Here is a 24,914-nt window from a genome sequence, read left to right as displayed (position 1 = left end):
GACCAGGAACGTTTGAAAAGTACTGGGGACTACTCATAGAGTGGTGCCTTGTGTGTGTGTGAGAGAGAGAAAAGTGTGAAGAGAGGAAGGGAGGAGAGAGTGAACGAATCTCGTGGAGGGGACTTTTATCTCCCCTTCACTACATGCTTCTCCCTCTCTTCCCTCCACCTCCCACCCCGCATGGCTGTTTGATCTGCTCCACAGTCAGGAGACGGGACGTCCCCAAGGCACATCACCGCATAGTTTATCTCCCCTTGACTCCAAACGCCGGTGCTACTGCCCCCCACTTCCCTTACCTAAAGTGAGCTGTCGACCTCAACAACTAAAGAAAGGGACAGCCAGAGAGCAGCAGCTGCAAATGCACGAATGTTTCACTATTTTGGTACATTGAGTGGACCGTCAATTACTCAAATGAGAGACAGATCGAAAGTAAGCAAAAATATCTGAGTTTGTAAGTCAAATTACCCCCGACGCCGACCGGGTACCCATGTCTAGTAACAATATACTCGTAGGAAGACGGCTTCAAAGTGGAAGCGTTCTACAGATTGACATAGGATATAAATCTCAATAATAGGTTTGAAAAACAATAACAATTTGTATGTGCTCACAGAAGGCAAACTCTACATACAAGACATGGACAACGGTTGTGGCACAAGCAAATAGTTATGTTTTGACCCCACATGGAATAAAAGTAATCAATATAATTACAGCAACATGTCACATTTCGTTTGTAAATAGCTTAGAATAGGGTCTAGCGTTTTTGAAGACGAAGTTCCATTTTGGAACCAAAGACAAGATGTGAAAACAAGTATGGCATCTTCATTCTAGCCGCCACGCGCACAGACCTCTGCGCACGACCCACAGAAGGAATGGGAAGGCTTTTTGTGTGCTGCAAAATTTCAGTCAGGCCACATTCTGAGGGTAAAAAAAATTTCAAGGAAGAAAAACTAAATTACTCCAGGAGGAAAAGAGAAAAAAGTCTGCCCGAGTGAGATTTCCATTGTGGCAATTTCCATCTCAAAATAATTTAATTTAACGAAAGAAACTTTTTTAAGCTTCAATTCTTCAGGTCTTGATGAACAGATGAACGAAGTCTTCTGAGGGCTCAGTTGTAATGAGAAAAAAAAGTGATTTCCACAACATACGTAAGAACATTTTATTTTTAACCAAAAAAAAAAAAATAAATAAATAAACAGACTGCGCTGGATTAAAGAAAACATAATAGTAAGAAGGCACAAATGGTCCTTCCAAACCAGAGACTCGGTATTACACAATATAGAATAAAACACAACAAAAAATACTTCACAAAACACAAGAACGAAATAAAATGAATTAACTGAAGGAACGGTGGAATAAACAAAAGAAGGACGAAGTGAAAGGATGATCAATCGATAGAAAACAACGGAGGGATGAGTCACTATGCACGAGCGTGCGGCTTTTCAGAGACAACTTGTCCAACATTCTGAGATTAGGGGTTAATTAGTGTCTGCTGCATAGACATTGCTTCTTCTCTAAGACTGATTACATATTTGTTTAGGAGAAGCTAGCTCTCACCCTTCTACTCGCGGTAAACTTTGTACCTGGCGCTGGGCCCACCACCCTCGCACACCCGCCTGCCGACATCTTTATCTACACTTGTCAGTGCCACCCGCTCTGCGAGCCGCATGAGACATGGACCCAGAGTTCACCAATGACAGGGCTGGCTGGTTGCTAATGACAACCGTAGGCTGGCACCTCTGGAGTAGGAAGCCATCATTAGGAACTGCCAAACGCCTCTGCTCTCACTTTCTCCAGGCGAGGCAAGCACGCCATGATTAGCCCCCGCACTCCTCCCCCCACGGGCCGCCGCACACGGCATGGACGCAACGTGGAAATGACAGAGTCAGACAGGCCTTGCTACCCCTGGGCAACCTCCTGGCGGGTGGTGATGGAGGAGGGTATGATTTGTATAGCTATACTCGGAAACCCTGTCTGGAAAAGGTAATCGTGTTTTCCAAACTCACCATCCCGACTTATTTTTGTTATTAGGAAAATGGAAACTAAAATATCCAAAAGAATGCCTGAAAAAAGTAGCCATCCATACAATTAGGTTTCTCCCGTTGAAATACTTTTTTATTGTAGAAGTTGGCTTCATGTTGAGTCTTTAAGTCCTGCAGAATTGCGCTATTCAGACTTACTTCCCTCCCCTCTGTGACATAGTTGTTGTGGTTAGTCAGGGTAGTTCTGCCTGCAGTCCTGCGCTCATGCTGCTGACTCTGGGTGCCCTGCACACAAGGGTATCCGCGATGCGTCCTCTGTACTGCTGCGGCCTTGGTGTCCGCGCTCGTCAAGACATTGCGGTCATGACCCGGACCATCGCTGCCACGTGACAGCATAAACGCATAAACATGGCATAGAGGATAACAGGAAAACCCGGCTTCAAACAAGAGCGTCCCATCGATGGCCAGAAAGACCAGCTAAAACCACCTCATAAATCAAGAACGACAGAGTGCTCTACCTTTGATGCCTCATCCAGATGAGCCCATGCGCTTCGTTGGCTTGGATGCTGAGCTTTGACAGATGGATTACGCCGCTGAGACATGTCCTACGCCATACCCTGGAAACATGGAGTGTCAAGGTTTCCACCTTTAACCCCTGTACCCCCTTTCCCTGCTAAGCTTCGCTCTGTCTTCTCTGTCCCCCTCTTCCTCCCACCTGTCCGTCCCTCGAACAGCACTGGTTCACGAAAAAATTACAGAGCTTCTCCTGTCCAGGGAAAAATACAGAGAAGCCCTGACTTACGGACGAATTTAAAGGCAGTTCTTCTCCAGTTCTGATATAAGGTTTTTCCAAAAAGACTGTGGTCAATAATCATCATTAACAGCCATCATTATTTCTAGCAGCAGTCCTATGGTTGTGTATCATGTCTGCGTTAGCGGCGGTAAGCGAAAATCTTGTGATGGTGGAATGCGTGGCTTTTATGCAGCTCAAACCCAATATTTAGCTAAAGCATGCCACTTTGGGTTGTCATGTCACGCGGGACAAAAAGGAAGACAAAACCATGAAGCATCCAAAGTGCCTTTAAATAACAGCAATGGAATAATGCCCTGTGAAAACGCCAATGCCGAATACATGGACATTCTGGGGCTGGGTGAACATTGCACTGCAAGACTCTAGATAGATGTATGAGGGACACACAGCAATCAGCTAACATGTCCTGACATCCTCATGACACAGCAGTCAGCTAACATGTCTCTGACATACCTCATGACACACAGCAGTCAGCTAACATGTCTCTGACATACCTCATGACACACAGCAATCAGCTAACAAGCCGCTGAAAATACCCGACATCCCTAATGTTTTGATGTTTTGCCTTCTTTGGAGTTTTTTTGGGGGAACCCCTCTTTTATCAACAAATAATCAATATAAACACGTTTATAACTCAATAATAAATGCATGTCTACACACAAACTGACCCTAGCAGTGGTGGCTTATCATTGCTGGCACCGACTGCAGATAGTCTGCGAATGACAAAGTGTCAGGCACCGCGCTCGGCCAGAAAGTCGGAGATAAAACCACAGCCACAGTTGGCCGCGCGGCCAGCGATCAAAAGACTGAGAGGCGGGCGAGAAAGCTTTTACTTGTCGGACAGCAGGGATGGTGTCTGGTACCGCACGCCTTTCTCTGTTCCCTGCCAAACATTTGAAGAGCAGTGCAAGGAAAGATGGACTGCTTTGGATATTCCGGGCAAATCGAAATAGCTTTTTTTCCCCTTGAGAACCTCGACCCTCTGCTGCTACGGCGAATACTCGGTTTGACGACGGTGACCCTCTGACCGATGAGAGAAGCAGTCTGGTTTGAAAACTTCAGAATGATTCCATGGGGGGCGTTGGGGACATCATCCATTGACGGCAGATGGGGGTGGTTATTTGAGGAGTTTTTGATACATTTAGCAGGCAACGAAACTTTAGTGGAAGGGAAGAAGTGCAAAGTTACAGAGGAAGGAGATGAGTGCGGTTAACCAATTGGTGGAATAGGCAAAGAGATAAATAACATGAAACAGGTCAAGGAAAGTAAAAGGACAAAGAAATGTACAGAGAAAGGAAAATGAACGAAAATACTTAATCCAAGAATTAAGTAAACCAATATAATAAATAATCAGAACGATTGGCTAAAAGAAGAAAGATCCACAAACACCTGGAAATATCATTGAGCATATGTTTACAGTCATCTACACAAACATCATAATACAATGTCAACACACATCTCGTTCTTATCTGTGAGAACAAACAAACAAGACGAAGAAATATTTTACAGTAATGTCTACACAAGAGCAAACCTTACCTGTTTTAAGACTTGTTGGTAAGCCAGATCAGTGGACAGGTCCAGAACAACCGTTTTGACTGACCTCGTCGTACCATTGTCAATTGACCGCAGCTCGTCATGAACCCTCGTGACGTCACGAAACCGAATGACCGAGAACCAGATGAGACTGTTGTTACTCAGCGCTCGAAATATCTGCTGCAACCTCATCAACCCTGTTTCACGAAAAAAAAACTGCATTTACCGAAATTCCTGCAACATGTTAGAATACAGTCAAAATCACTATCACTACATCCGTAACCATGGAGATCTTCTGCATCAACAAGTAACGGGAAACCTGCCATACTTGATTTTATTTCAGCATTAATGGCAAGAAATTATTAGTCTCGTTAATCCAGTTCAAGGCAACCCCAAGAATTCATGAAAAAAACTAAAATTTAAAAAAATCCTTTTAAATAGGGAAAGTCGATGTTATATGGATTAAGCGCTAAACATCCAAAAATTTCAATGCTATAAACTTTCCATAAAAACAGTTAATGTAACCTGACAGACTCTAGTGTTCTTGTTTTTACGATCAAGGCTGCCATGTGCAGTTATTGGTTAGCAAGCATCCTTTAATTCGAAAAAAGATCAGTAATTCGAGGTTATATTTGAAGCGACATAAACCTTTTTCATGTATGGATTATATTTCATGGGTTTAAGAATGTCTAAAAAAATTTTCTTTTTTTTTAGCGTGAAGGTGCAAAATAACAATTCACTTCTAGAACTCTTTTAACATTTTACAGCTTACTAACTTTTTAACTTTAAACAACAATCTTCACACGACAGACACTTGCAACTCCCACTTTACACCGGTCAAGATGGCCGCTAAATAAAACAAGAATCCTGTCCCGCCATCATAAACGAAGTCACGGAAGGCGGAAGTTGATTGTCGCTAGGCAACTGTTTTGAAGCTCACCATCATCTGAATCGTAAAGATAGTATATGTGTCGCCAGCCAAAGTGTTTTATGATGTCCACGATGGCTGCAGTGTTGTCAGGTCGCACGTGGATTTCGTAGCTGAACGCGTTGAGTGCAGAGGGCGCGCCCCGCGATGACGTCACAAAGGGCATGTGGAAGGTGTTGCTGAAGGAGCGGACGATGTCAGGCCGAGGAAAAGTCCTTCTGTCCTAAGATGGCGAACACGCCTGATGACATCTGTCTACATACTGAAACAGTTGAATTAATTAGTCCATTAATTGTATTTGCGTGTTGGTGTCCTTTATTTGACTGTGTTGTCACGTGTCTGTTACTATAAACTGTCAGTCTTGCTCTGTCAGCTGTAGAGTTAGTTGTCAGTCAAGAATCGTTTACGAGTCGGATATGGAATGATTATGGGCATGGTATAAGGTTAAGGGTTAAAATTTGTCTTGGTCCAAGACTAAACCTTAAAATTTTATTAAAAGAGTAAGAAATTTTATTGTCATCTATTTTATTTAAAGAATAACGCTGTCGAGAGAGTGACCGTGAAAATTCTTTATTAAGGAGAGTGGTAAAGTAAGCAAGACTTAGTTTTTTTTCATTTAGCCCTCGCTATTTACGGAGGAAGAATAAGCTAAGTAGATAACGAGAGAGAAAGATGGGGTGAAAGAAAAGATAAATTTTTCGTAACCTAAGTGGTCGTTTTTTTTAATCTTTTAACTGCTCACAGCTCACTATGCACTCACAAATAACTCACACATACAATATATATATACATTGACACCCACACACGTAGGCACAACCAGATATCCTTTGGCGTTAGCCTTGTAGACAGACGAACTGTTTTTCTTAAGACACACGTTTTAATGCTTCGTTGCCAAGATTTGTCAAGATAAATATTTCTAAGCTGAAGGCTTCTTGCAAGTTTCACTCACTGTTAAGACATGTTCACCACTAATGCCGGAATACTTTAGCACTGTTCATGGCAAATGTGAAAATGGAATGTCACCTTGCCAACCCTGTTAACAGAAATTGTTGTGCTTGTTTACTTATTTATGTCTTTTGAGGGGTTTTTTTTTTCTTTTCTATACTCTTGCAAATATTTTGTTCTTGTTTTGTTTTTCTTTTCGTCTGTGTTGTTTTCTCTTTTTTTATTTTTTATTTTTTAATCACAGGGATATGTTTCAATGCCAGCCTTTCAAGTTACTTGAAAAATAATTATTTAAATTTTCATGTAGATATGTTCACTCAGGAATTGTCAATTGTTCTATCAGCTTCACATAACGGTGCCTAATTTTCCTATGGTAATTACGAATGGACAAATCGTATAAAAATTAGTGATTTCTATAATAAATACCCATGGGCCAAACAGAGACTGTCCTGTAGAAATGAAAAATGAAGAGATTTTCTGACAATGTTTGGAACATACAGCTTTGGTTATTATTGACATACAGCTTTGGTTATTATCGGTGCTGAATATTGAAGCCTGAGCACTACAGTTTCTAAGAGAGTTGTGTAGGGCGTGGCTGTAGTCAGGGAGGTCTCCTATCACATTAAGTCTTTCTGCTATAAGCAGAATTAATGGCAATAAACTTAAGAAACAATATAACTATTAAAGGAACCAAAGTCCCAGATAAAGAGGTCTTATTATCTTCATTTGCTGACGACATACACATTTATCTAGCTGGATTTCGAAGTTCGTTTGATGCTAGTTGTAACAAATTCTTTATTTATCGTTGTTGATATATACAAGCGAGACATAAACTTTGACTGCTTTGTTAATGAGTTTTAAAATAGCTATGATGTAGATAAGTTCTTTCATTACAAAACAGCCATATGGACGTTTCATTATTTAACTGTATAGCCCTACGATGCAGAACTCTCTTTATATGAGTTGTATATGTTATAAAAACTACTTCACAAGGATATATGTAAATAATTATGTGTAGCTTTTCTGGCATGTAAAATGATTAAGCGATTTAATTATTACATTGTACTATATTAGTCCAGCTTATTGTAATGTGTGTGTTGTATAGACCAAGAGATTCGTTGGAGGAGTGCATTATTGAAGACCCTCCCTTATTGTGTAAGAGCTTTTTTGAGGACGAAGACTATCTTTCTTTCACAGCCTTACCTTTCCCACCCCTTGAAGGAGTCGGGTACCCATTCCACAGCTGAGCCAACTGCTGCTGTAGCCACTAGCCACTAGACTACTCGCTTCCCAAAGAGAGAGAGAGATTGCGGAAGGAAACGTCGGTCTTCAATGACTGGGTAGGAAATGAAGACGACTATAAACGTAGACTCGTGTATAGACATAAGAGATTTTGAATTAAAGAAGCCCCACGTCAGAAAACTGAATTTTTGTCTTCTGCCAGCAGCTTTTCCCCCTACATGACAGACACTGGCATAAACAGGGGACAGACAATTTTATCCACAGGAGCCTAGCTTCTGCAGACCAAAAATCTGGAGAAAAAAAAAGACTATTACACATTTAGTAAGATTTGTCTGCTCTTAGAAAACAATTTATTAAATAACATGGACGAAGTGGAAAAAAATTTAAGAACATTGCTTTTTCCTCTGCTTTCTGGTTACATGTACAGGAGATTTTTTGAAGATTTACACGCACCTCTCGAGTTTCTTTTTATGGGATTGGTATGTGTGAGGGTTTAGCTTACAACAAGAGATAAACATAAAATTCTATCTTTATGGAATACATCTCTTTTCACTGTGTTTTTTTGTTTGTTTTTGTTTTTTTTGTTTTTTGTTTTTTTTTTTGTCAGAGATAAATATCTTGTTGATCACCATTAAATAGCACCAGCCTTTACTTTGTGTGTTTCAATGGCACTCGTATCTCTGCAATAAACCAGTGATTACAGTGATGGCACTGACTGGTCAAGTTGTAAGTTTATGAGTTTATCTGTTCATCAGTCATATCCTGGGGGTCATTTTGTAGGACTACGAAGCTTGGTGTATGTTGTAGACTTGTGACTATGTGCCATATGTTGGAGGCAAGTTGAAGGCTTCTGAATCGCTGTCACATCTTGCGGTCGTGAGATAGAGAACAGTTAAAGATCACAATTGTTTTTGTTGTCGTCAGCCGGCAACACGTCGCTGCAGGTTTCATCAGCTGCCGAAATGAAAATTCTAAAAAACAAAAAGAAAAATTCGATGATGATGGTAATTTTGAGAATCGACTGACATGCCTGGTTTAGAATGTCGGCGTGTTTGTATAAGACCTGGGAGACACGGTGTTCTCGGATGCAGCATAGAAGAATGTTGGGGGGAAGCAGGAGGAAAAACAAAGTGGCCAACAGTAGCTTGTAGGAAATGGACGCAAGTGGAGGTGGACGGCGAGACCTGACAATGGGTGCGGGACTGCTGCAGGAAATGGCTTGGCGCAGACCTCATTATTTTTAGGTTTTCTCTAGTCTCCTCAAGGAACAAGGATCTCTAGGGATAATTGGCTCTGGCTGAGCTTCTAGCAGTAAATCCTTTCCAAAAGTCGACAGCTGCATGATTTTCTTTTTTTTTCTGGTTTTTGTAGTGTGAAGTGTTGGAGGGACTGACACGTGTACCGCCGTTTTATGTGGTGGCGAGAGTCAGCTGGACGAGGGCTGAAAATTGCTTATTTAATTATTGACGTCACGTCCGTGGATTTGCATTCTTGTCTTTATTGTGGGTTCAGGAGAGGAATGATAAGGTCAGACTTCCTGTTCTCTGACAGGGAAACAACTGTCGTTGACTGTGACTGTAATCACGGGTGATCACTCTGAAGTAATAAAAGAAAAACTTTTTTTCTGGAAAGGGTAGACTCTTCTATTAAACAAAGATAGAAATATAACATTATATAAGTATTCAAGAGGTTCTGTGTTTTAAAACAACGAAAAATTCATATGAGAGAGAGATTTCAAATTGTATCGCGTGCACCCAAGAAAAAAAAAATTCCAAGCGACAAACGAAAATTTTAAAAGCAGCAAGTTCGACATTATTCCAGAAATTATTTTAAGATAAAAATCAGAAAATGGAGTAATTTCAACATTAACGAGAAAATGAAATGCTCTTGCAAATGGTCAACGGGTGTTGATTGTAGCGGAATGTGCTCAACATTATTTGATGATTAGGTAAGGACTATTTCACTTGTGTAATGTAAGCTTCTCAGGAGAAACAAATGCAACAGAATCGATTCCTTCACAGCTACATTATGAAGAAAGAAAAGGAAGAAAAAAGAGTGAATGAAGGGAGGCCCTTACTCGTGAAAGTCAGAAGTAAGAAGGTTGCGACACATGATCTCAGCCAGTAGTTAGAATTTGTTAGAATGCAGATTACTCGTACACACCCGCATACACACAATTCACACAAACGTACGTGCACGTGCACATGTATACTGACCCAAGACACATTTAAATTGTTCTTTTTGTATTTCGGGATGAGAGAGAACTCAGTTCAGGAGCTTCATCTTCCCAAGAGAAAAAAAATGGCAGAAATTGCCTGCCGAAAATGCTGACGAAAATATATTGCCCATGCCGGAACAATTTGGTAAAGTGAGAGAACAGACGGGAAGACAAAGTGGCTCGCCGAGACATCGATTCTGAGAGGCCTTGCAGCTGCGGCTGACACAAACCTTACTAGCCCCCTGGAGACAAGCGCAGCTGAGACTTCTCCAACTGTCTTTAACCATAGGCCATTTTAAGAGTCTGATACTTTTACTACAAGAGGACACTAAAATGATACAAGTTGGGGGCATGAAGCCTGCTGCGTCCATTCCTGTCTCATCTTCTCTCTTGGTCTTTAACCCTTAAACTTACTTCACAATCACTACGTTGCTTTCAGGTTAATTATTAATACATCACATACAAAAAATATTTACAGTTAAGATGTTCGTCCATCAAATTGTTGCTTGCAGTATCTTCAAAGGAAACCAAGTGAACGAATCATTCTTTGTCCAGCTGCTCTCACTAGGCCGCCTTGCATTATCCATCTGAGCACCTATCTCCTGCTTATTTCTCTCTCTCTCTCTGCAAAGTTCCTGATGAACTGGCTGCCACTGTTTCCCAATCTCCGAAACATACGACTGTTCATTAGCCTGAAGGTCTTTCTAAAGAAGAGCATAAAGCACTGCCAATTCCAGTTCTACATTAAGACAGGAGACCTAGACATTCACTAACATATTGGAGCCAGAAAAAAATGCGTCTTGAATCGGAGAATAGAGATATAAAGGTTCCTGTGATGAGCTGATGGAAGCTGCTATACCTACTGTTGGTGAGACTGGCATCGTGTAAATGGATTGGAGTTGATGTAAGGCCTGTGTTGTCTGCTTCTACAACTTTTTTACCAGTGACAAATATTATTTTACATTAAATAAACTTCAAGGGATTCTCTTTCCCTCTAAGCTTAATTACACATTTCCACCACCCTCATCGATCTAACATTGCACAAACCTTTCTTTTGCAAGAAGTCACAAGATTTTCTAAATCCGATGTTTAAAGGAATTCTTAGATGCACATTGAACCAATGCATCTAATGTTACTTAAAACTCAGATAAAGATCGATCGTTGATTATGATTTAGAAATGTAAATATCACCGGAAATGGCAATGCAGGAGGACAAGAGTTGTCAGATGTTTGTTCTAAAGTTTATTGGTCTTTTGGTCTTGATTAAGAAATAGGAACTGCTCCTGGCGAAACAAAATTTGCGAAGATTTAAACTTGTGTGACCTCCATACGTGCAATGCACATAAATGAAAAACACACGAGAAACAATACAAGGGAATTAGGGAATGAAAATAGAATAATTTACAAAATACAAACAAACTAAGAGATGTTTGGTATACTAAATACACAATCTGACAGCAGGTACCGAAAAAACATTAATATTCGGTGTAAAAGCAATGCCAATGAAAATAATCTCCATTACCAGTGAAACAAATGGACAATTTCAAATATTGACCCACAGAAGGCATCACGTGACAGGAAAACATTGATTCCCATCACGGCCAAAGACACGTCAGCACCCTTCATTATAGTTTTTAAAAATTGGATTTCTCGAAATCGCTAAAAAGAACGAAACACGAAGAGTCGTGTAGTGCAATTGCTCAAACTGTCATTTAGCAGACACGGCATGATGGTGAGTGATCTTACAGAGCATGATCGGGAGTGATCTTACAGGGTGTGATAGGGAGTGATCACACACAGCATGATAGGGAGTGATCACACAGGGCATGATAGGGAGAGTGATCACACGGGGCATGATAGGGAGAGTGATCACACAGGGCATGATTAGCAGTGATATTACAGGGCATGATAGTGATCAGACACGCCATGGTAGCATCTAGGGAGTGTTCAGACACACTGACACACATGCACGTGCACTGTATGCACAAAGATTCAGTGGTGTGTGTCGAGTGGCAGCAATGGTGAGGGAACCTGCACAAGCTCTGTGGCCTCAAGCTCCCGCCTGTTTGTGGACGGACTGCTGGGTGTTTCTGTCCCTACAGCCTCCCCGGTGCATCAACTGTGGGCAGCAGCGCTGTGATGTCCCCTGTGACATCTGTACACACAAAAGCTGTGTGTAAGCACTGCCTTAAATTCCATTACTTACTTGCAGAGGCGACTTGGAATGTGTCAGCAGTGTCGACTGTATCCATGGTAACGTTGAATTTGAAATAAGGTTCCCGCTGGGGGCTCTGGCGGTGGCGGATGATGCCATATTCGAATGCTTTCTGCGATTCGATGTCACGGCTGTCAAAAATGGCGCCTGCGGGAGGAGATGAAACATGTGAAAGCAGACTTTTAGCCTTTACAGTGCAGAAATATGTTGTGTTTAAAATAGTTCCAGCTATCACACTTTCTCTCAAAAGAAAGTCATTATTAACCCTAACCCTGATACTATATTCATAAAATTTACAGGATATAAACGAATTAAACATGCCAAAAAACTGTTTTTTCCTCTCTCTCTCTCTCTTCCTTGACGAGGTCAGTCCTGGTAGTCTTGTATCTTCAGGCACCGAGTGTGTGTGAGGGACGTGGAGGGACAATGTGGTGGTGGCTGAGGATGGAGTTGTCAGGGTCTTACCGACTTTTTTGTCGACTAAATGCATGGCTGTGAAGCTTCCAGTGGTATTTCTGTGTCACCTATGTACAGAGCTGTAAGGTTTCCATTGTTTTGTCGTGTGTCACCTGTCGTGTCACACATGTTAGTTAAAGACATGTAGATATTTCCACTGTTTTTTTTTTTTGTATGTCAACTGAATGCAGAACTGTGAGGGTTTCCACTGTTTTTATTTGTGTGTCAGATTAATACACATTTGCAGAAGAATTCACATTTTTGTCGGGCTAAATACATAGTTGTAAGAGTTGCCCATCGAGTTTTTGTCAGCTAAATACCGGGATTTAGGTTTCCCACGGTTTTGTCATGAGTATTAGTTAAAGACCGAGTAATAGATAGTATCACTATTTTACTATGTAAGCTAAATACAGATATTGCTTTGTTACGTATTCACACAAGACGCAGTGGCGAGGATTTCCACTGTCAGTGTGTGTCAGTGTGTGTCAGTGTGTGTCAGTGTGTGTCAGTGTGTGTCAGTGTGTGTCAGAGTGTGTCAGTGTGTATTAGGGTGGTTTGGTATTCTCACCGCCCACTTCTCAGTTCAGAAAAGACTAGAGATCCTTCAGGTGCGTGAGTGCGCGAAAGCAGACGATATGAAACTGGCTCTACCTGCCAGAGGATGAGTTATAGTTTAATTAATTATCATTTAGAACACTTAATTATTCGAGCAAATTCATCAAAACCCTGAAGTAGGCCATCAAATCCAACAGCAAACACAAAGTAAGATTTACGGCAAGAGCAAGCTTGGCATTATTATTTACAAAATCGCTAAATGTTTACGAAAAGAAAAAGTCCACATGGAGTAATTTCAAAACCATTTTTGTGACCACGGGTGATACTTGTTTTGGCTGCCTTCCAGTTCACCGCATCCAGCAAACGGTCGCCACCTTTGTCCTCTGTCCCCCGTGAAAAGCTCGTGATGTACAATGCGTGAGTTGATTAAAAGAAATTTATTTTCTAACGCACACAACGTTTTTCAAAATTAAATGCACCTTTTATAAAAACACAATCCGTCATAATTACACCGTTTAAAGAAAAAGACTTGTATTGGTTAAAAAATGTACAAGCAGTGGAAAGTGAGAACTTGAATAAAAATAATGATTACGATAATAACTTCTGCGACTATTATCGAGCGCGCACACCATCAGCCACAATTATTGTAATGCAAGTATTGTAATGCATTAACAGACATTCTTTCATTTTCTTAGATTTTAAAAATACCTCTCTGAAATTTTTCGAATTGCGAACACAGTGGTCGTGATTCATCACACCCATGAGGTGTTCCTGGGGAACTCATCGAGTCGCCAGCCCCGTGGTCGCCATCAGAGCGAGACCAAACATGAGGCGTGAGGAACACAAGACCGCAGGTCAGAGACTGGATAGGAAAAAACATTTGAGAGGCTTAAAGAGAGTGGTCGATAGTGTAAGCACTGTGTAAGTAGGAGAAGGACGCCATATTACCCGTTTCTTTTCTGGACTGACGCGCAAATATTCACAGTGATGGTGGCCAGAGTGCTTTGAATAGTAAAAAGTGGCTGGCGAATAAACACCATTTGAAGGAGAAGGCAACCTTCTTGCTGGAGAGTAAAAGCCCTTGATGTCAGTAGATGTGTTGACTAGAAGCAGTAGAGCCTGTCCTCGAAGTACTTGGTTTCCTAACTGAAGTGTTGGTGAATCAAGATCGGTTGAGAAGATAATTCAAGGAACTCAATAGTGAAAGGGAGACAACGAATGCAAGTGCACGTGACAAGAGCCAGTACAAACAAAGGTTGTGGACAAAGATGTGAGGATCTCTAGTTTATAAATGAACCATGACTAAAGTAAGTCGTGGACTAGCAATTTGAGTATTTAATCCATTGAGCTGCTCGATAATGGATAATAGAAAATTTAATACAATGCAATAGTCTTTATCGTCTACTTCTTTCCACAACAGAAATACAAATTTTTCTTCGTTGACAACACCCACAAGTAATTAACTACAACAAAACACAGTCATGCATCAACCACCCACCGAGGACGATTGTCAGGGCACATCAGAGTGTTACATGCGAAAGATAAGAGCACTAGGGAAAAGTTTCCAGTCCCAAGAAAGATTTGCATTTGATTAGAAGAACTTGGTAAAAGCACTCTTCTTGGCGACCAATTGTTTCAATCTGCGGCTAGAGAGTAGCATTCAAACATGGGGATGCAGAGGTTGAGAGGGTTGAGTGATGCAGTGCTGACAGTTTTTAACCTCACAGCCCTGGGGCAGTAATTATGAAGCAAGAGTAAGATGTTTCCGCAGGGCGAAACTTGGCAACTCAAGCAAAAGCGTCTTGTTTCTGAATAATAAAGTGATGTCCAGATCCCTCGGACAGTACTTCCTGCTTCTCTATCATACGGCACCTTTGCCACTGCTTTACGGATCCAGGGGCAAAACAATAAATGCAAGGTATGGACACCCCTTTACAATTTTGGAAACAAGACGCTTGTCCTTACGACTTACCCTCGCTTTATAACTAGGGTCGCAGTGTATAACATCCTAAAGGTCTTTGTGGAAAGATTACTGGATCTTACTAGCATTCGTCACCAGTCTTGACCAAGGTCCTTGACACCGAACCACATAGATTGAATGTAGTCTCTGGACCGACTCGAAGACAGGGATGTCGACCACTAAATTCCCAGTTGCCTCAACAGGAACAAACTCCAATGTGCTTCATGAACGATGTCAATCACTGTCCTAACGTACCTCTGACTTTGCACCTGTCCTACTATCTCACTGCCAATAATCACTCAGGAAGAGACAGGTTGATGTTTTCAAAAACATTAAGCACCAAACAGCTTTCCTCAAATCGCGAATTTTAATTTTCTATCTAAAGGAAAGATTGTGAGCAGTCCTCGTCCTTGAACCATGTCCCACATCATATGAGAATGTCACCAGTGAGCACAGTTGGAGAAATCTGTCAGGGTTTTATTTGTAAATAGGGAGAATGGTATCGGTAACAAAACACCTTTGCGGGGCCCTTTTATTTATGATGTTTGTTACTGATCCTCTTAAGCTCAGGCTTTGCGGCCAGTCTCGAAGAAACTTGTTAATTAGGACTACTCGGATAGTGTTAACATTTAGCTCTACCAGACATCATAATATCGAGTGTAGCCGAATGGTGTTAAGCACAGGTGAAAAGTCCATGAATAAGATACGAGAGTACTTATTAGTTCCCTTGATGGATAATCACCGTGTCGCTAGGTAGCATAGTAAAAGGTCAACCATCTGACCAAAACTGCTTCAAAAATAGGACTTAAACACCGGAAAACTAATGAAACGAGACAGAAGTAAAACAAAAATGATCAAAATTACAACATAGAAGCAATGTTCTTTGGGTCTTGTTCTATAATACCAAATGCTGGAAGTTATATTGAAAATCAGGCAAAGTGTTCATCGTTACCGTTCAAAAAAAAATGTTTGAGAAAAATCCTCAAAGATATTCAATTCAAGGAAAGTAAATCGATCCTTGGGGACCCTTTGTTCATAATTTGCAGGCCACAAAATGAATATTTAATTCACACATAATTTTTCCTAATGGCATTTACAAAGCATCTATGCACATGCGACACACACAGGTATGCTTGCACATAATTCAACAAACTAATAAACCCAAATGAATTGTTATCAAAGCTTTTTTATTTGCTCATCCTTTGGAAATCCATGACAGAATAATGTTGGACATTTGTAGGCCTACTGTACACTGAAGTACACAGCAATGTTTCTTTCTTTTTTTTTTATTGTAAGAGCTGACAGTGTCTAAGAATAGCTCACGTATCAAGAACAAACAAAATAGAAATTAGTAAACCATCGGCTTGTGAAGGTCACATGCATAATTCTCCAGAATCGTCCTCTAGACCGAGGCAGCCGGCGAGAAGTCTACGTGTCTGTCCCGCCATGTCTCGTATGTGTCCTGTCTATCTCGTAATGGACATTCCCTGCTTGGCTCTCCAAATCTTTGTTATCATTATGATTTACTCAACATACATTTTTTATTTATTATATGCAAGAAAACCCCCATAGATTTACTGAGCTCGGAGTCGCGCCTGCGGTTGTCTAGGCCGGGGCGGATCAAATGATTTCGCGGGCCGGACGTCTCCCACCCTTGCTCCACACCCTCGCTTCTTCACTTTTTTCTTGTCGTCCTTCCCTAATAGTCTCTGTCTATGCTTCTCGGTCAGACGCCGAGATGTGCTTGGTCCAGTCGGTGTGTGGGAGGCCCGATGGTGGGGCGCAAACACTGGGCTGGGTAGATACGCGAGAAGGAAATTGTCCGCCATGTGAGCCGCCATGATGTTCGGCGTCAGCGAACGAGGACAAGGCAAAAGCCACCAAAGCAACGAGAAGCAGAATATGTAAAACCCAGAATATGCACCAGATGAAAGCATCCATCTTACAGTCCTACACTACCAGTCACTATTTAGAAGACACACGCTGTAAGTGGTTGCTACATTTTGAGCCAGATCCCAGATGCTATCATCGGGCAACCAGGAGCAGCAGACATTGTGTGGTGCTACCTGCAGGCTGTCAGTCAAAACAGGGTATGATACTACCTGCAGGCTGTTAGTAAGACAGGGTGTGTGGTTCTACCTGAAAGCTGCAGATTAAAGTGTTCGAGAATAATCCCAACCGTCCAGCCAATCCGCTCCTTCACGCAGAAGGAAAGACAGAGCGAGAAGTTTGAGTACTACATCACCGTCAAAGACAAATAACCGTTTCTATTTATTTCCTCGCCCAAGTCTAGGTCATTTTACCTCTTAAAAGTTACTGGTTGCAGACGGACAGGCACATGAGCAGACGAGACGGGCCTGGGGAGTTTCAAGAGCGATGACGAGGGCCGCGATTTCTCATTTAGCCTTGTCACCGTGTGCAGACAGGCACGGAATCGCACAGGCACTGGGTGGGTGTCAGGCTGGTTTCCCTCTCTATTTCTTGACGCAAAGGTTCCTAGCAGACTGTAAACCAGACTGTAAACCACAATGGTATTCCCTTGAACCACAACTTCAGAACAGCTGATGCAGCATATGACAAAAAACTGAGCTTTTACGACGAAAATATAAAATGTATATATTACTTTACAGATGATAACTGTATCGACACATGTTGTCGTAAAAAGTCTTACTACAAATTATTAGAAAATACAAATTGTTAAAAAAAAACTTTTCAAAGTCAAATTTAAATTAAAAAAATCTCTTTTCCTCCCTCCCTCCTCTCTCTTTCTCTTTTTACACACACAGCGACGGAAAGGAAGACAGACCTGGTGTTGCTAGAACAGGAGGGACGAAGACTGAAGCACGGAAAGAGATGTGTTTGGAAAAGAAGCAGTACCTGTTTACTGAGCTTCTGTCCTGTTTACAATTGTCCGTTATTACACACATCAGTTTGCTGTCCTGCCTGTGCAGTCTCTCCAGGAAATCATGGCGGAGTGCAGGCGAGTTTATTACCTCCCCACGTGAGTCACGTGTTGTAACCCATGTCCCAAGTGCAGGCTAGTAGATTACCTCCCCGTGCAAGCCACGTCCACCAGAGGTTAGATGGAATTGTAAGTGTCCTCTCTCTTGTCTCTCATAGCGACAAGCTAGACTAGTGAGGCCAGAGGGAGAAATAAAAATGTCGGTGCTCTTCTTTTTTCCCTTTGATTTAAAATGAAAATGCATAGTGTTCAGCTTCTCTCTATTCTCTCGTTTGTCGGGCATTCTCTGATATTTATGCATCTTTCAGCCAGTTCTTGGTTTAGGACCAGAATATTTTTTTCATTAAAGCTACACTATTTGTGCGGATTTTAATGTCAGGGTTAGAACAGAAACTAGAGAGCGAGTAGGGAGAGGGAAGGAAACCGGAATGGCGGACCAGAAATTGATGGAAGGAAAAAGAAACCCGGCCAGGGTTACACGTCAGAGGAAAAGTCGGTGAAGACTAATGATGGGAACTTTTTTAATACCGAATATATCATAAATGTTAAAAAAAGAACTGTAATCAAAATTCATCGCATAAAATTTTATTTGATGAAATACAATATCAGCAAATATTTCTTCCCTAATGACGGTGTGTGAATGGCTCAGTTCAGCGCAAGTGGCCGAAAGAATAGTTTGACAAACAACATCTAACATTTGTACAGCTTGATTAAAAAATTGTTTCCCAGGAAAAAAAGAAAAGAGCATTTTAAGTCTGACAAAACTCTTTGATAAACACTTGAAAGCTTGCACGCGCGGTACACCCGTAATTGGAATGACGCGAGGCAATTAAGGGACACGCCAAACGCTGATTGGTTCTGCACAGTGAATACCCGGGGCAATGTTTGCATGACCTCGTGTCTGACATGCCAGACCCTCTCCAGTCCATCAAACGCCAACTACATGCGCGCCACGTTTGATTGCGACCAGTAAGCCGCCGCCTGGTGGGGTCAGTTGGCGATGTCTTCACAGCGCGTGACTCTCGCGTGCACGGGCGAGTTGCGAGATGAATGCGAGAATGAATCGTGATGCACAGGTCTTACCCATTCGCCTTTCTCTTAGATCGCACGGTTTTAATTAAACTTTGCACACAGCCTTTCACCTTAGTCTTCAGTAACCTTACTCTCTCCTCAAAAACTTCGACTTGAACCCCGTGCGTAACGTTGTGCTTCAGTTGACCGTTGAAAAACGTTAAGATTTCTGAACAACAGACTTATTTGACCTCCCTGCACTTGCTGTAATGTTTCTAATGCCTCTGTAGCTATGTACATAATGTATGTAATGTTGCTACTGCCTCTGTAGCTATGTACATGTCTGTGAATGTTGCTACTGCCTCTGTAGCTATGTAATAATGTATGTAATGTTGCTACTGCCTCTGTAGCTATGTACATAATGTATGTAATGTTGCTACTGCCTCTGTAGCTATGTACATAATGTTTCGGTAGCTATGTCTGTAGCTATGTACATAATGTCTGTAATGTTGCTAATGCCTCTGTAGCTCTGTACATAATGTCTGTAATGTTGCTAATGCCTCTGTAGCTATGCTTATAATGTCTGTAGCTATATATATATAAAATGTGTCCTTGTGTCTGTGTGCCCTTGCTTTAAGATTTCGAGTGTCTTTGTAGCTTTCATCTGTGTATGTGTCTGCGTCCCTGTCGGATGTGTTGAGGTTCTGGCTCTTTCATCGCTTGTTTACCTTTCACAGCAGCCGCGAGCAAAGCTCATACATGGCGGACTTAGCTTTCTGCATTCTGTTGATCTCACCACTTTTATCATTGTTTTTCTTATATTTTCTTATAATATATATTGTTATTAAATATGGGAGCTACGAATAAATAAATCGATAGGTTTTGAAGAAAGCAGGTTTGCATAACCATGATCCTTGCAGGAAACAAACAGTAAGCATGTTTGTTCGGCTGCTGGGGATTCCACCAAAAGACCGAAATGCTTTTGTAAAGATCTGCTTCCGTGAACTTCTGTCGTTCCCTCGTGCTTGTGAAGTCTCTTTGATGTCTCCTCCAACTCTTTCACAGCGTAGATTACGAAGGCAAGAGCAGGCTTTCTCCACCAGTAAACTTTTTAAGAAATGGAAAGAAACTGAAGGAAAAAAAAAAAAGCAGACAAAGAAGAAAAAAATCGTAATTTTGCTGAAGACGACTTGCCATTAAAGTCACAGTTAATTCTCTCCTTGTCTTAAGGCCATTAAAGTCCTAGTAAATTCTATTCTGTCTTGAGACTATCGACGTCCTCCTTCATTCTGTCTTTGTCTTAAGGCCAGTCCAGTCGTAAACTCTTCTGTCTTGAGACCAAGGAGGTCGCAGTTAGTTCTGTAATTCTTTCCGTGAGAATGTAGTATGTGTCTAAGTTGTCTAAGCTGTCAAAGAACATTCTTTTACAGCGACCAGAAGGGAAATACTGAGAGGCTGCAAGTGCATAAATGCCAGAGGCAATTTACTTCTGGTGTTGTTTGTACATAGCAGACGAGTATCACGTTCACATGATAACCACCGTTTGATGTGCCACCGGCTTTTTTCCAGTCCTCTGTGTAAATATCTGTTTAGTCCCAATGTTGTTTTATCAGATAACAGTCATGCAATGCTGAAAACATTTCCTGCGACCTGACATTGTTTTATCGGACAGAACAGAGTCAAGCTGTACCGGAAAACATTAATGTTTGTTGTTTCTTCCATTAAAAAAAAAATCGAAACGACCTGGTTAAAAATCACAGCATTTACAGATAAACCTAATGTGACTTTATTCTAAAACTGACTTTTGCGTATGAACTGGAATGAAATATTAATGTCCATGTTTTGTTCTTCCAGTCACTAAGTCATCAAATTCACCTCCGTTTGAATCTCTACCTCATTCTCTTTATGTCTGTATGTTAGGGGGAGGGAGGTTTAGAGGAAAGGAATGAGATATTATATATATCAGTATATTTTTATCTCAATTTATTAATAATTTTAAATAAAAATAATTTAGACAAGCAAAAGATTTTTGAGTCAATGAATCATTTATTTATCTTTTGCTGTCTTACTAGGCCAACCACGAGCTACACGGGCTTTGTTTTTAATTAGCATCTTGAAACTAATTATTTTTTGCCAAAGAGAACTGCCCTGATTGTCATGTACATGTCTATTTATAGGCATGTTGGTGTGACTGATAACTGCACTAACTGTCGTGTAAATATTTATTTACAGGTATGTAGGTGTGACTGTCAACATACTCCTGTCAACTACGTGTTAACGCGTCCTTCTGTCTATTCCTTTGCTTTATGTTTGTGTTCTAGTAATGATTAGCACAGTTCAATTTTTCCTAAAAATGCTGACATCCGTTGAATTTATTTTGTATCTCGTCAGGGGAAATGACAAGAAGGAATGTTTTTCTAGCCTTATGTTATCGATTAAACATCCGTATGCGTCAGGTGGGAAGTCCAACTCTCAAAAAATACGTTAATGGCAAGATTTAAAAATAAAAATAATACAAAGTGTTCAAAGATGTGTTTTCAAAGGCTATGCTTTAAAATTCAAGGAATACTCGCTGACTATGAGTTTAAATAAATTTTTTCACTAACGTTCTCGCCGGCTTCTCAAGATCCAAGCAGACCAGTGTCCCACTAACCGTAGCTCAGTGTTGTCTTTTGAAAAAATTTCTGGAACCTTCGTACTTTCTTAATACTTCTATATCTTCCTTTGAAAATGTTTACTTTTATATTTGGTTTCTATTCAGTTTATTTACATGGCCTTCGACTGCATTTCCAGAAATACAGACTAATCATCAGCTGTTTTAATGCTAACCTCCTTCTCTCCCTCCCCACACACACTAGGGTGTAGAGCTTTTGTTGTCCCTATGCTTTATTTAGTCATTTCCACACCACAATAGTGATTATTGTTTTCCAGTAGAGTGGTCACTGATACTCTGGCTGCGTTAACATTATTCTTCATGAATAGGAACCTGGTGGCACAGTTCTATGAAGAATTCTTAACTGAAACTATATGGTTTGTCTGATGCCTTCTGATATTTATTGAGCAAAGGTTTCCAACGTATCTTTTCCAAAATAACACTTTATTTATCAGCACCTGTAGGAAGAAAATAGAAATTTCTAAGCAGTTGCTTAACTGATTTCCGTTGACCTTTGAAACCAATTTTTACAGAAAATTAAAGGCGGTTCCTTTATTTCAGGAAAGTTTACTCTTTTACGATATGTGCAGAGTTTATTTTTCTGTGAAAATAGAGATGCAATTTTTGATTGGGTCTGAAGTGCATGCAACACCGTTATTTAGCTCAACCACGCGAACGCAGGTGAAATCTAGTTAAACCAACTCAAGGTAAAGCAAATGCAAAGACCTAATCCTAGCGTGACCATATTTTTATATTACCCAGCATTCCTCTCTGCTGCAGTATCATCCCGCTGCGGATTTCCATCACATTACAGAATGGTACTTTCGTCTGGAGACAAACCGAGAATGCCATGTGGAATGAATGCATATTTGCTGCAGCGGAGCGGACACACAATGTGAAAGCAATTTCCCAGGTAAACACTGCCTCGCGCTGTCCGGACCGTTGGAGGACGTGTACCGGCCTTTTACTCTCAGAGGACAGTCACTTCTCCAATGTTCCTTCTGGCGCGAGATTTCCAGCTGATTGCTGTTTTAGCTGCTTTGCTTGTCATCGAAATATTTAATGTCAAGAAATGACTCCATTGTAGGTGCTGTATGTAGTAGCAATATTTGCGTGCTTGCATGTGTACGAGTGTACAAACACATCCACTCTACCATGTGACCTCCAGTACAACCAGTATACCCCTGGACATCCATTGACACAACAAGCACTTTGACCAACTTGTCCTTGCGGGGTTTGTCAAAGGAGTAGTAGACCCAACAAATGGTTTCATGATCCAGTAAAAACCATGCAGGACCGACTGAAGACACACTGGCCAAGAGTTTGCTGTACTGATGACAGCAGCCTCACGCTTATAAGTACAAACCGTGAAAACATCCGGGCATTTCGTGAGCTCAGTAGTCAGGAAGGCAGGCCACAAGGATCAAGGAGGAATAGATAAGCACAAAACGAAAACCTGCGGTGAGAACTGTAGCCACAGCTCTCAGCTTGCAAACCTTGACCACCACATCACCTCACCTTCATACTCGTCTGATGACTGTAGGAAAGAAGGACCAGCCCATAGTTTTATGTGTAACAAATTTATTTTAAATATGTAAAAGATTTCTTTGAGACGACACGACCAAAGTCGTCTATGTTATATTTCATTTTTGTAAATTTTGAAGTACATGTTACAGTAGCGATTGATATTATTGTGGGGTGTTGCTCTAGTGGCATGCTTTACAGAAGTAGTTGCTGTAGCATGTCTCATACACGTGGTTGTTGTGGCTTACCTTAGACAAACGTGGTTATGTGACACACGAATCTGCCGAGGCTTACATCACAAAAGTGACTAGTGTAGCCTGATATATATATGTGTGTGTGACATGTATTAATAAATCGTTTAAAGCCGATAAGCACATATGAATGGAGTGGGTCAGTAGGCTTGACAACCCGCCCAAAATATTGTCTTTTGCTGAGTGTTGTGTTTGCCTGTCGGACTACACATCAAAACACAAGCAAGTTTCATCTTTAAAAGACAAAAACTTTAAATGCCGTGTATGCTTGGTTTTTCGTGGATTGACAAAAACTTGCAAATTCTTTAAACTCATAGAAAGGAAAGACATTATCGATATCCTTGACTGAAATTTTTAATTTCTAACTCGAAGATGGAATCACATATCTTCTCAATTCAGAGCTCGGTAAGAACACTAAGTATTTAAGTCTTATTTGTTCTCTTTTGGGAAGTCTTTGAAATTAACCGTCTGTAATACAGTCTTACTTCTTATTTTGGCAGATTATAAGTTGGAATTTTTGTAAATAAAAACAGAATTTGAACATTTTGCAAATAATAATAAAATTTATTTAAGTGTATATTAGTGTGCGTGTGTGTGTTAACGTTAGTGCGCGCGTGTGTTTCTTTTAAATAACACAAAAACAAATTAAAAACTCGTGTGAAACAACCCATGTCAGTTCAAAGTGATAAATATGATCTGTTTGATAATTCTTTCTTCTCGTGTTATAATTACTTTCGAACGCCAGAACGAATTAACCGATTTCTTCTAATATTTTTGTTTCATGACAGAAGAGATCGTTTACGAAAAAATGTAAAACAAAGGTAACATGCGAGCTTTGCTTACCAATAGGGACATCCAGGGAGCCAGCACTCAGAAGACAGGCCGCCAGGAGGCAGCACCGAAGATTGTGGCACAACAACACAGTATCCAACATATTGCCGGTGTGACACACGTTCACTGGCGCCTGGCGCGGGACTTCACAGTTTGAATGGCGGTGAAGGTATCTACGCCTCGTCTCTCCTCCATCGCCAGTCAATGGGTCCTCCACCAACACACTCACGACTCCCCCTCCCAAGGCGCAGGCCTGGACGCTCGTGCGCTGAGAAGCTGCTGCTGTCACGTGGTCTGCACTTTGCACGTGCTCCCACACACACGCCAGCGCGGCGGACAGGCGCTGGGAGGATGCTGTGAACTGTGAAGGTGGGCGACAGTCCAGCAGCTCCCTACAGCCGCTCATGCAGCAGCTGGAAACGCCAGCAGTCCAACGGACAGCTGTACAGCCGCTCGTGCAGCATCTTGACACGCCAGCAGTCCAGCGGACAACTGTTTTAGCATGGCTCCTCCCACTTCCCCGCCCCCTTGCATCCTGCCGTCTCATCGCTCTTTTTTTCTGTTGGTCTGTTTGCACATTCACCTGCACTTGAGACTAAATGCTGTGTTTGATAGATGAGGGATGCGACGAGTTGTTTAACTGCTGACTGTTTTTATTTCCAACTTTCTCTCCATCATTGATTGTGTTTAATTACACGGTTTAGTGGTCATTCTTTATTCTTAATTCCCTATAGAGTTCTGGTACTGTTTGCATCCTAAAGTGTCTGCGTGTCTGTTTGTCTGTTTTCAGGATTGTTTTCCTTTTTTTGTAATACGTGTATCTTCTATTCTTTTTATTTC

At 41.2% G+C, this 24,914-nt stretch overlaps 1 protein-coding gene across 1 annotated transcript in view; it reads right to left on the bottom strand.

Annotated features, from left to right (window-relative positions):
- The window catches only part of LOC112559559 (glutamate receptor-like), a 38,654-nt gene extending 14,053 nt beyond the window's left edge, over nucleotides 1-24,601 (bottom strand). The window contains 5 exon segments of the mRNA XM_025230891.1: nucleotides 4,327-4,520; nucleotides 5,264-5,450; nucleotides 5,452-5,513; nucleotides 11,863-12,018; nucleotides 24,087-24,601. Of these exon segments, the coding sequence (XP_025086676.1) occupies nucleotides 4,327-4,520; nucleotides 5,264-5,450; nucleotides 5,452-5,513; nucleotides 11,863-12,018; nucleotides 24,087-24,480 (993 nt within the window). The 5' untranslated portion in view covers nucleotides 24,481-24,601.
- Nucleotides 24,602-24,914: the final 313 nt, after the last annotated feature.

This window comes from Pomacea canaliculata, linkage group LG3 (assembly GCF_003073045.1).
Source record: "Pomacea canaliculata isolate SZHN2017 linkage group LG3, ASM307304v1, whole genome shotgun sequence".
Lineage (NCBI taxonomy): Eukaryota > Metazoa > Mollusca > Gastropoda > Architaenioglossa > Ampullariidae > Pomacea > Pomacea canaliculata.
The sequence above is the reverse complement of the archived record's forward strand: the minus strand, read 5'-3'. Positions and strand labels throughout refer to the sequence as shown.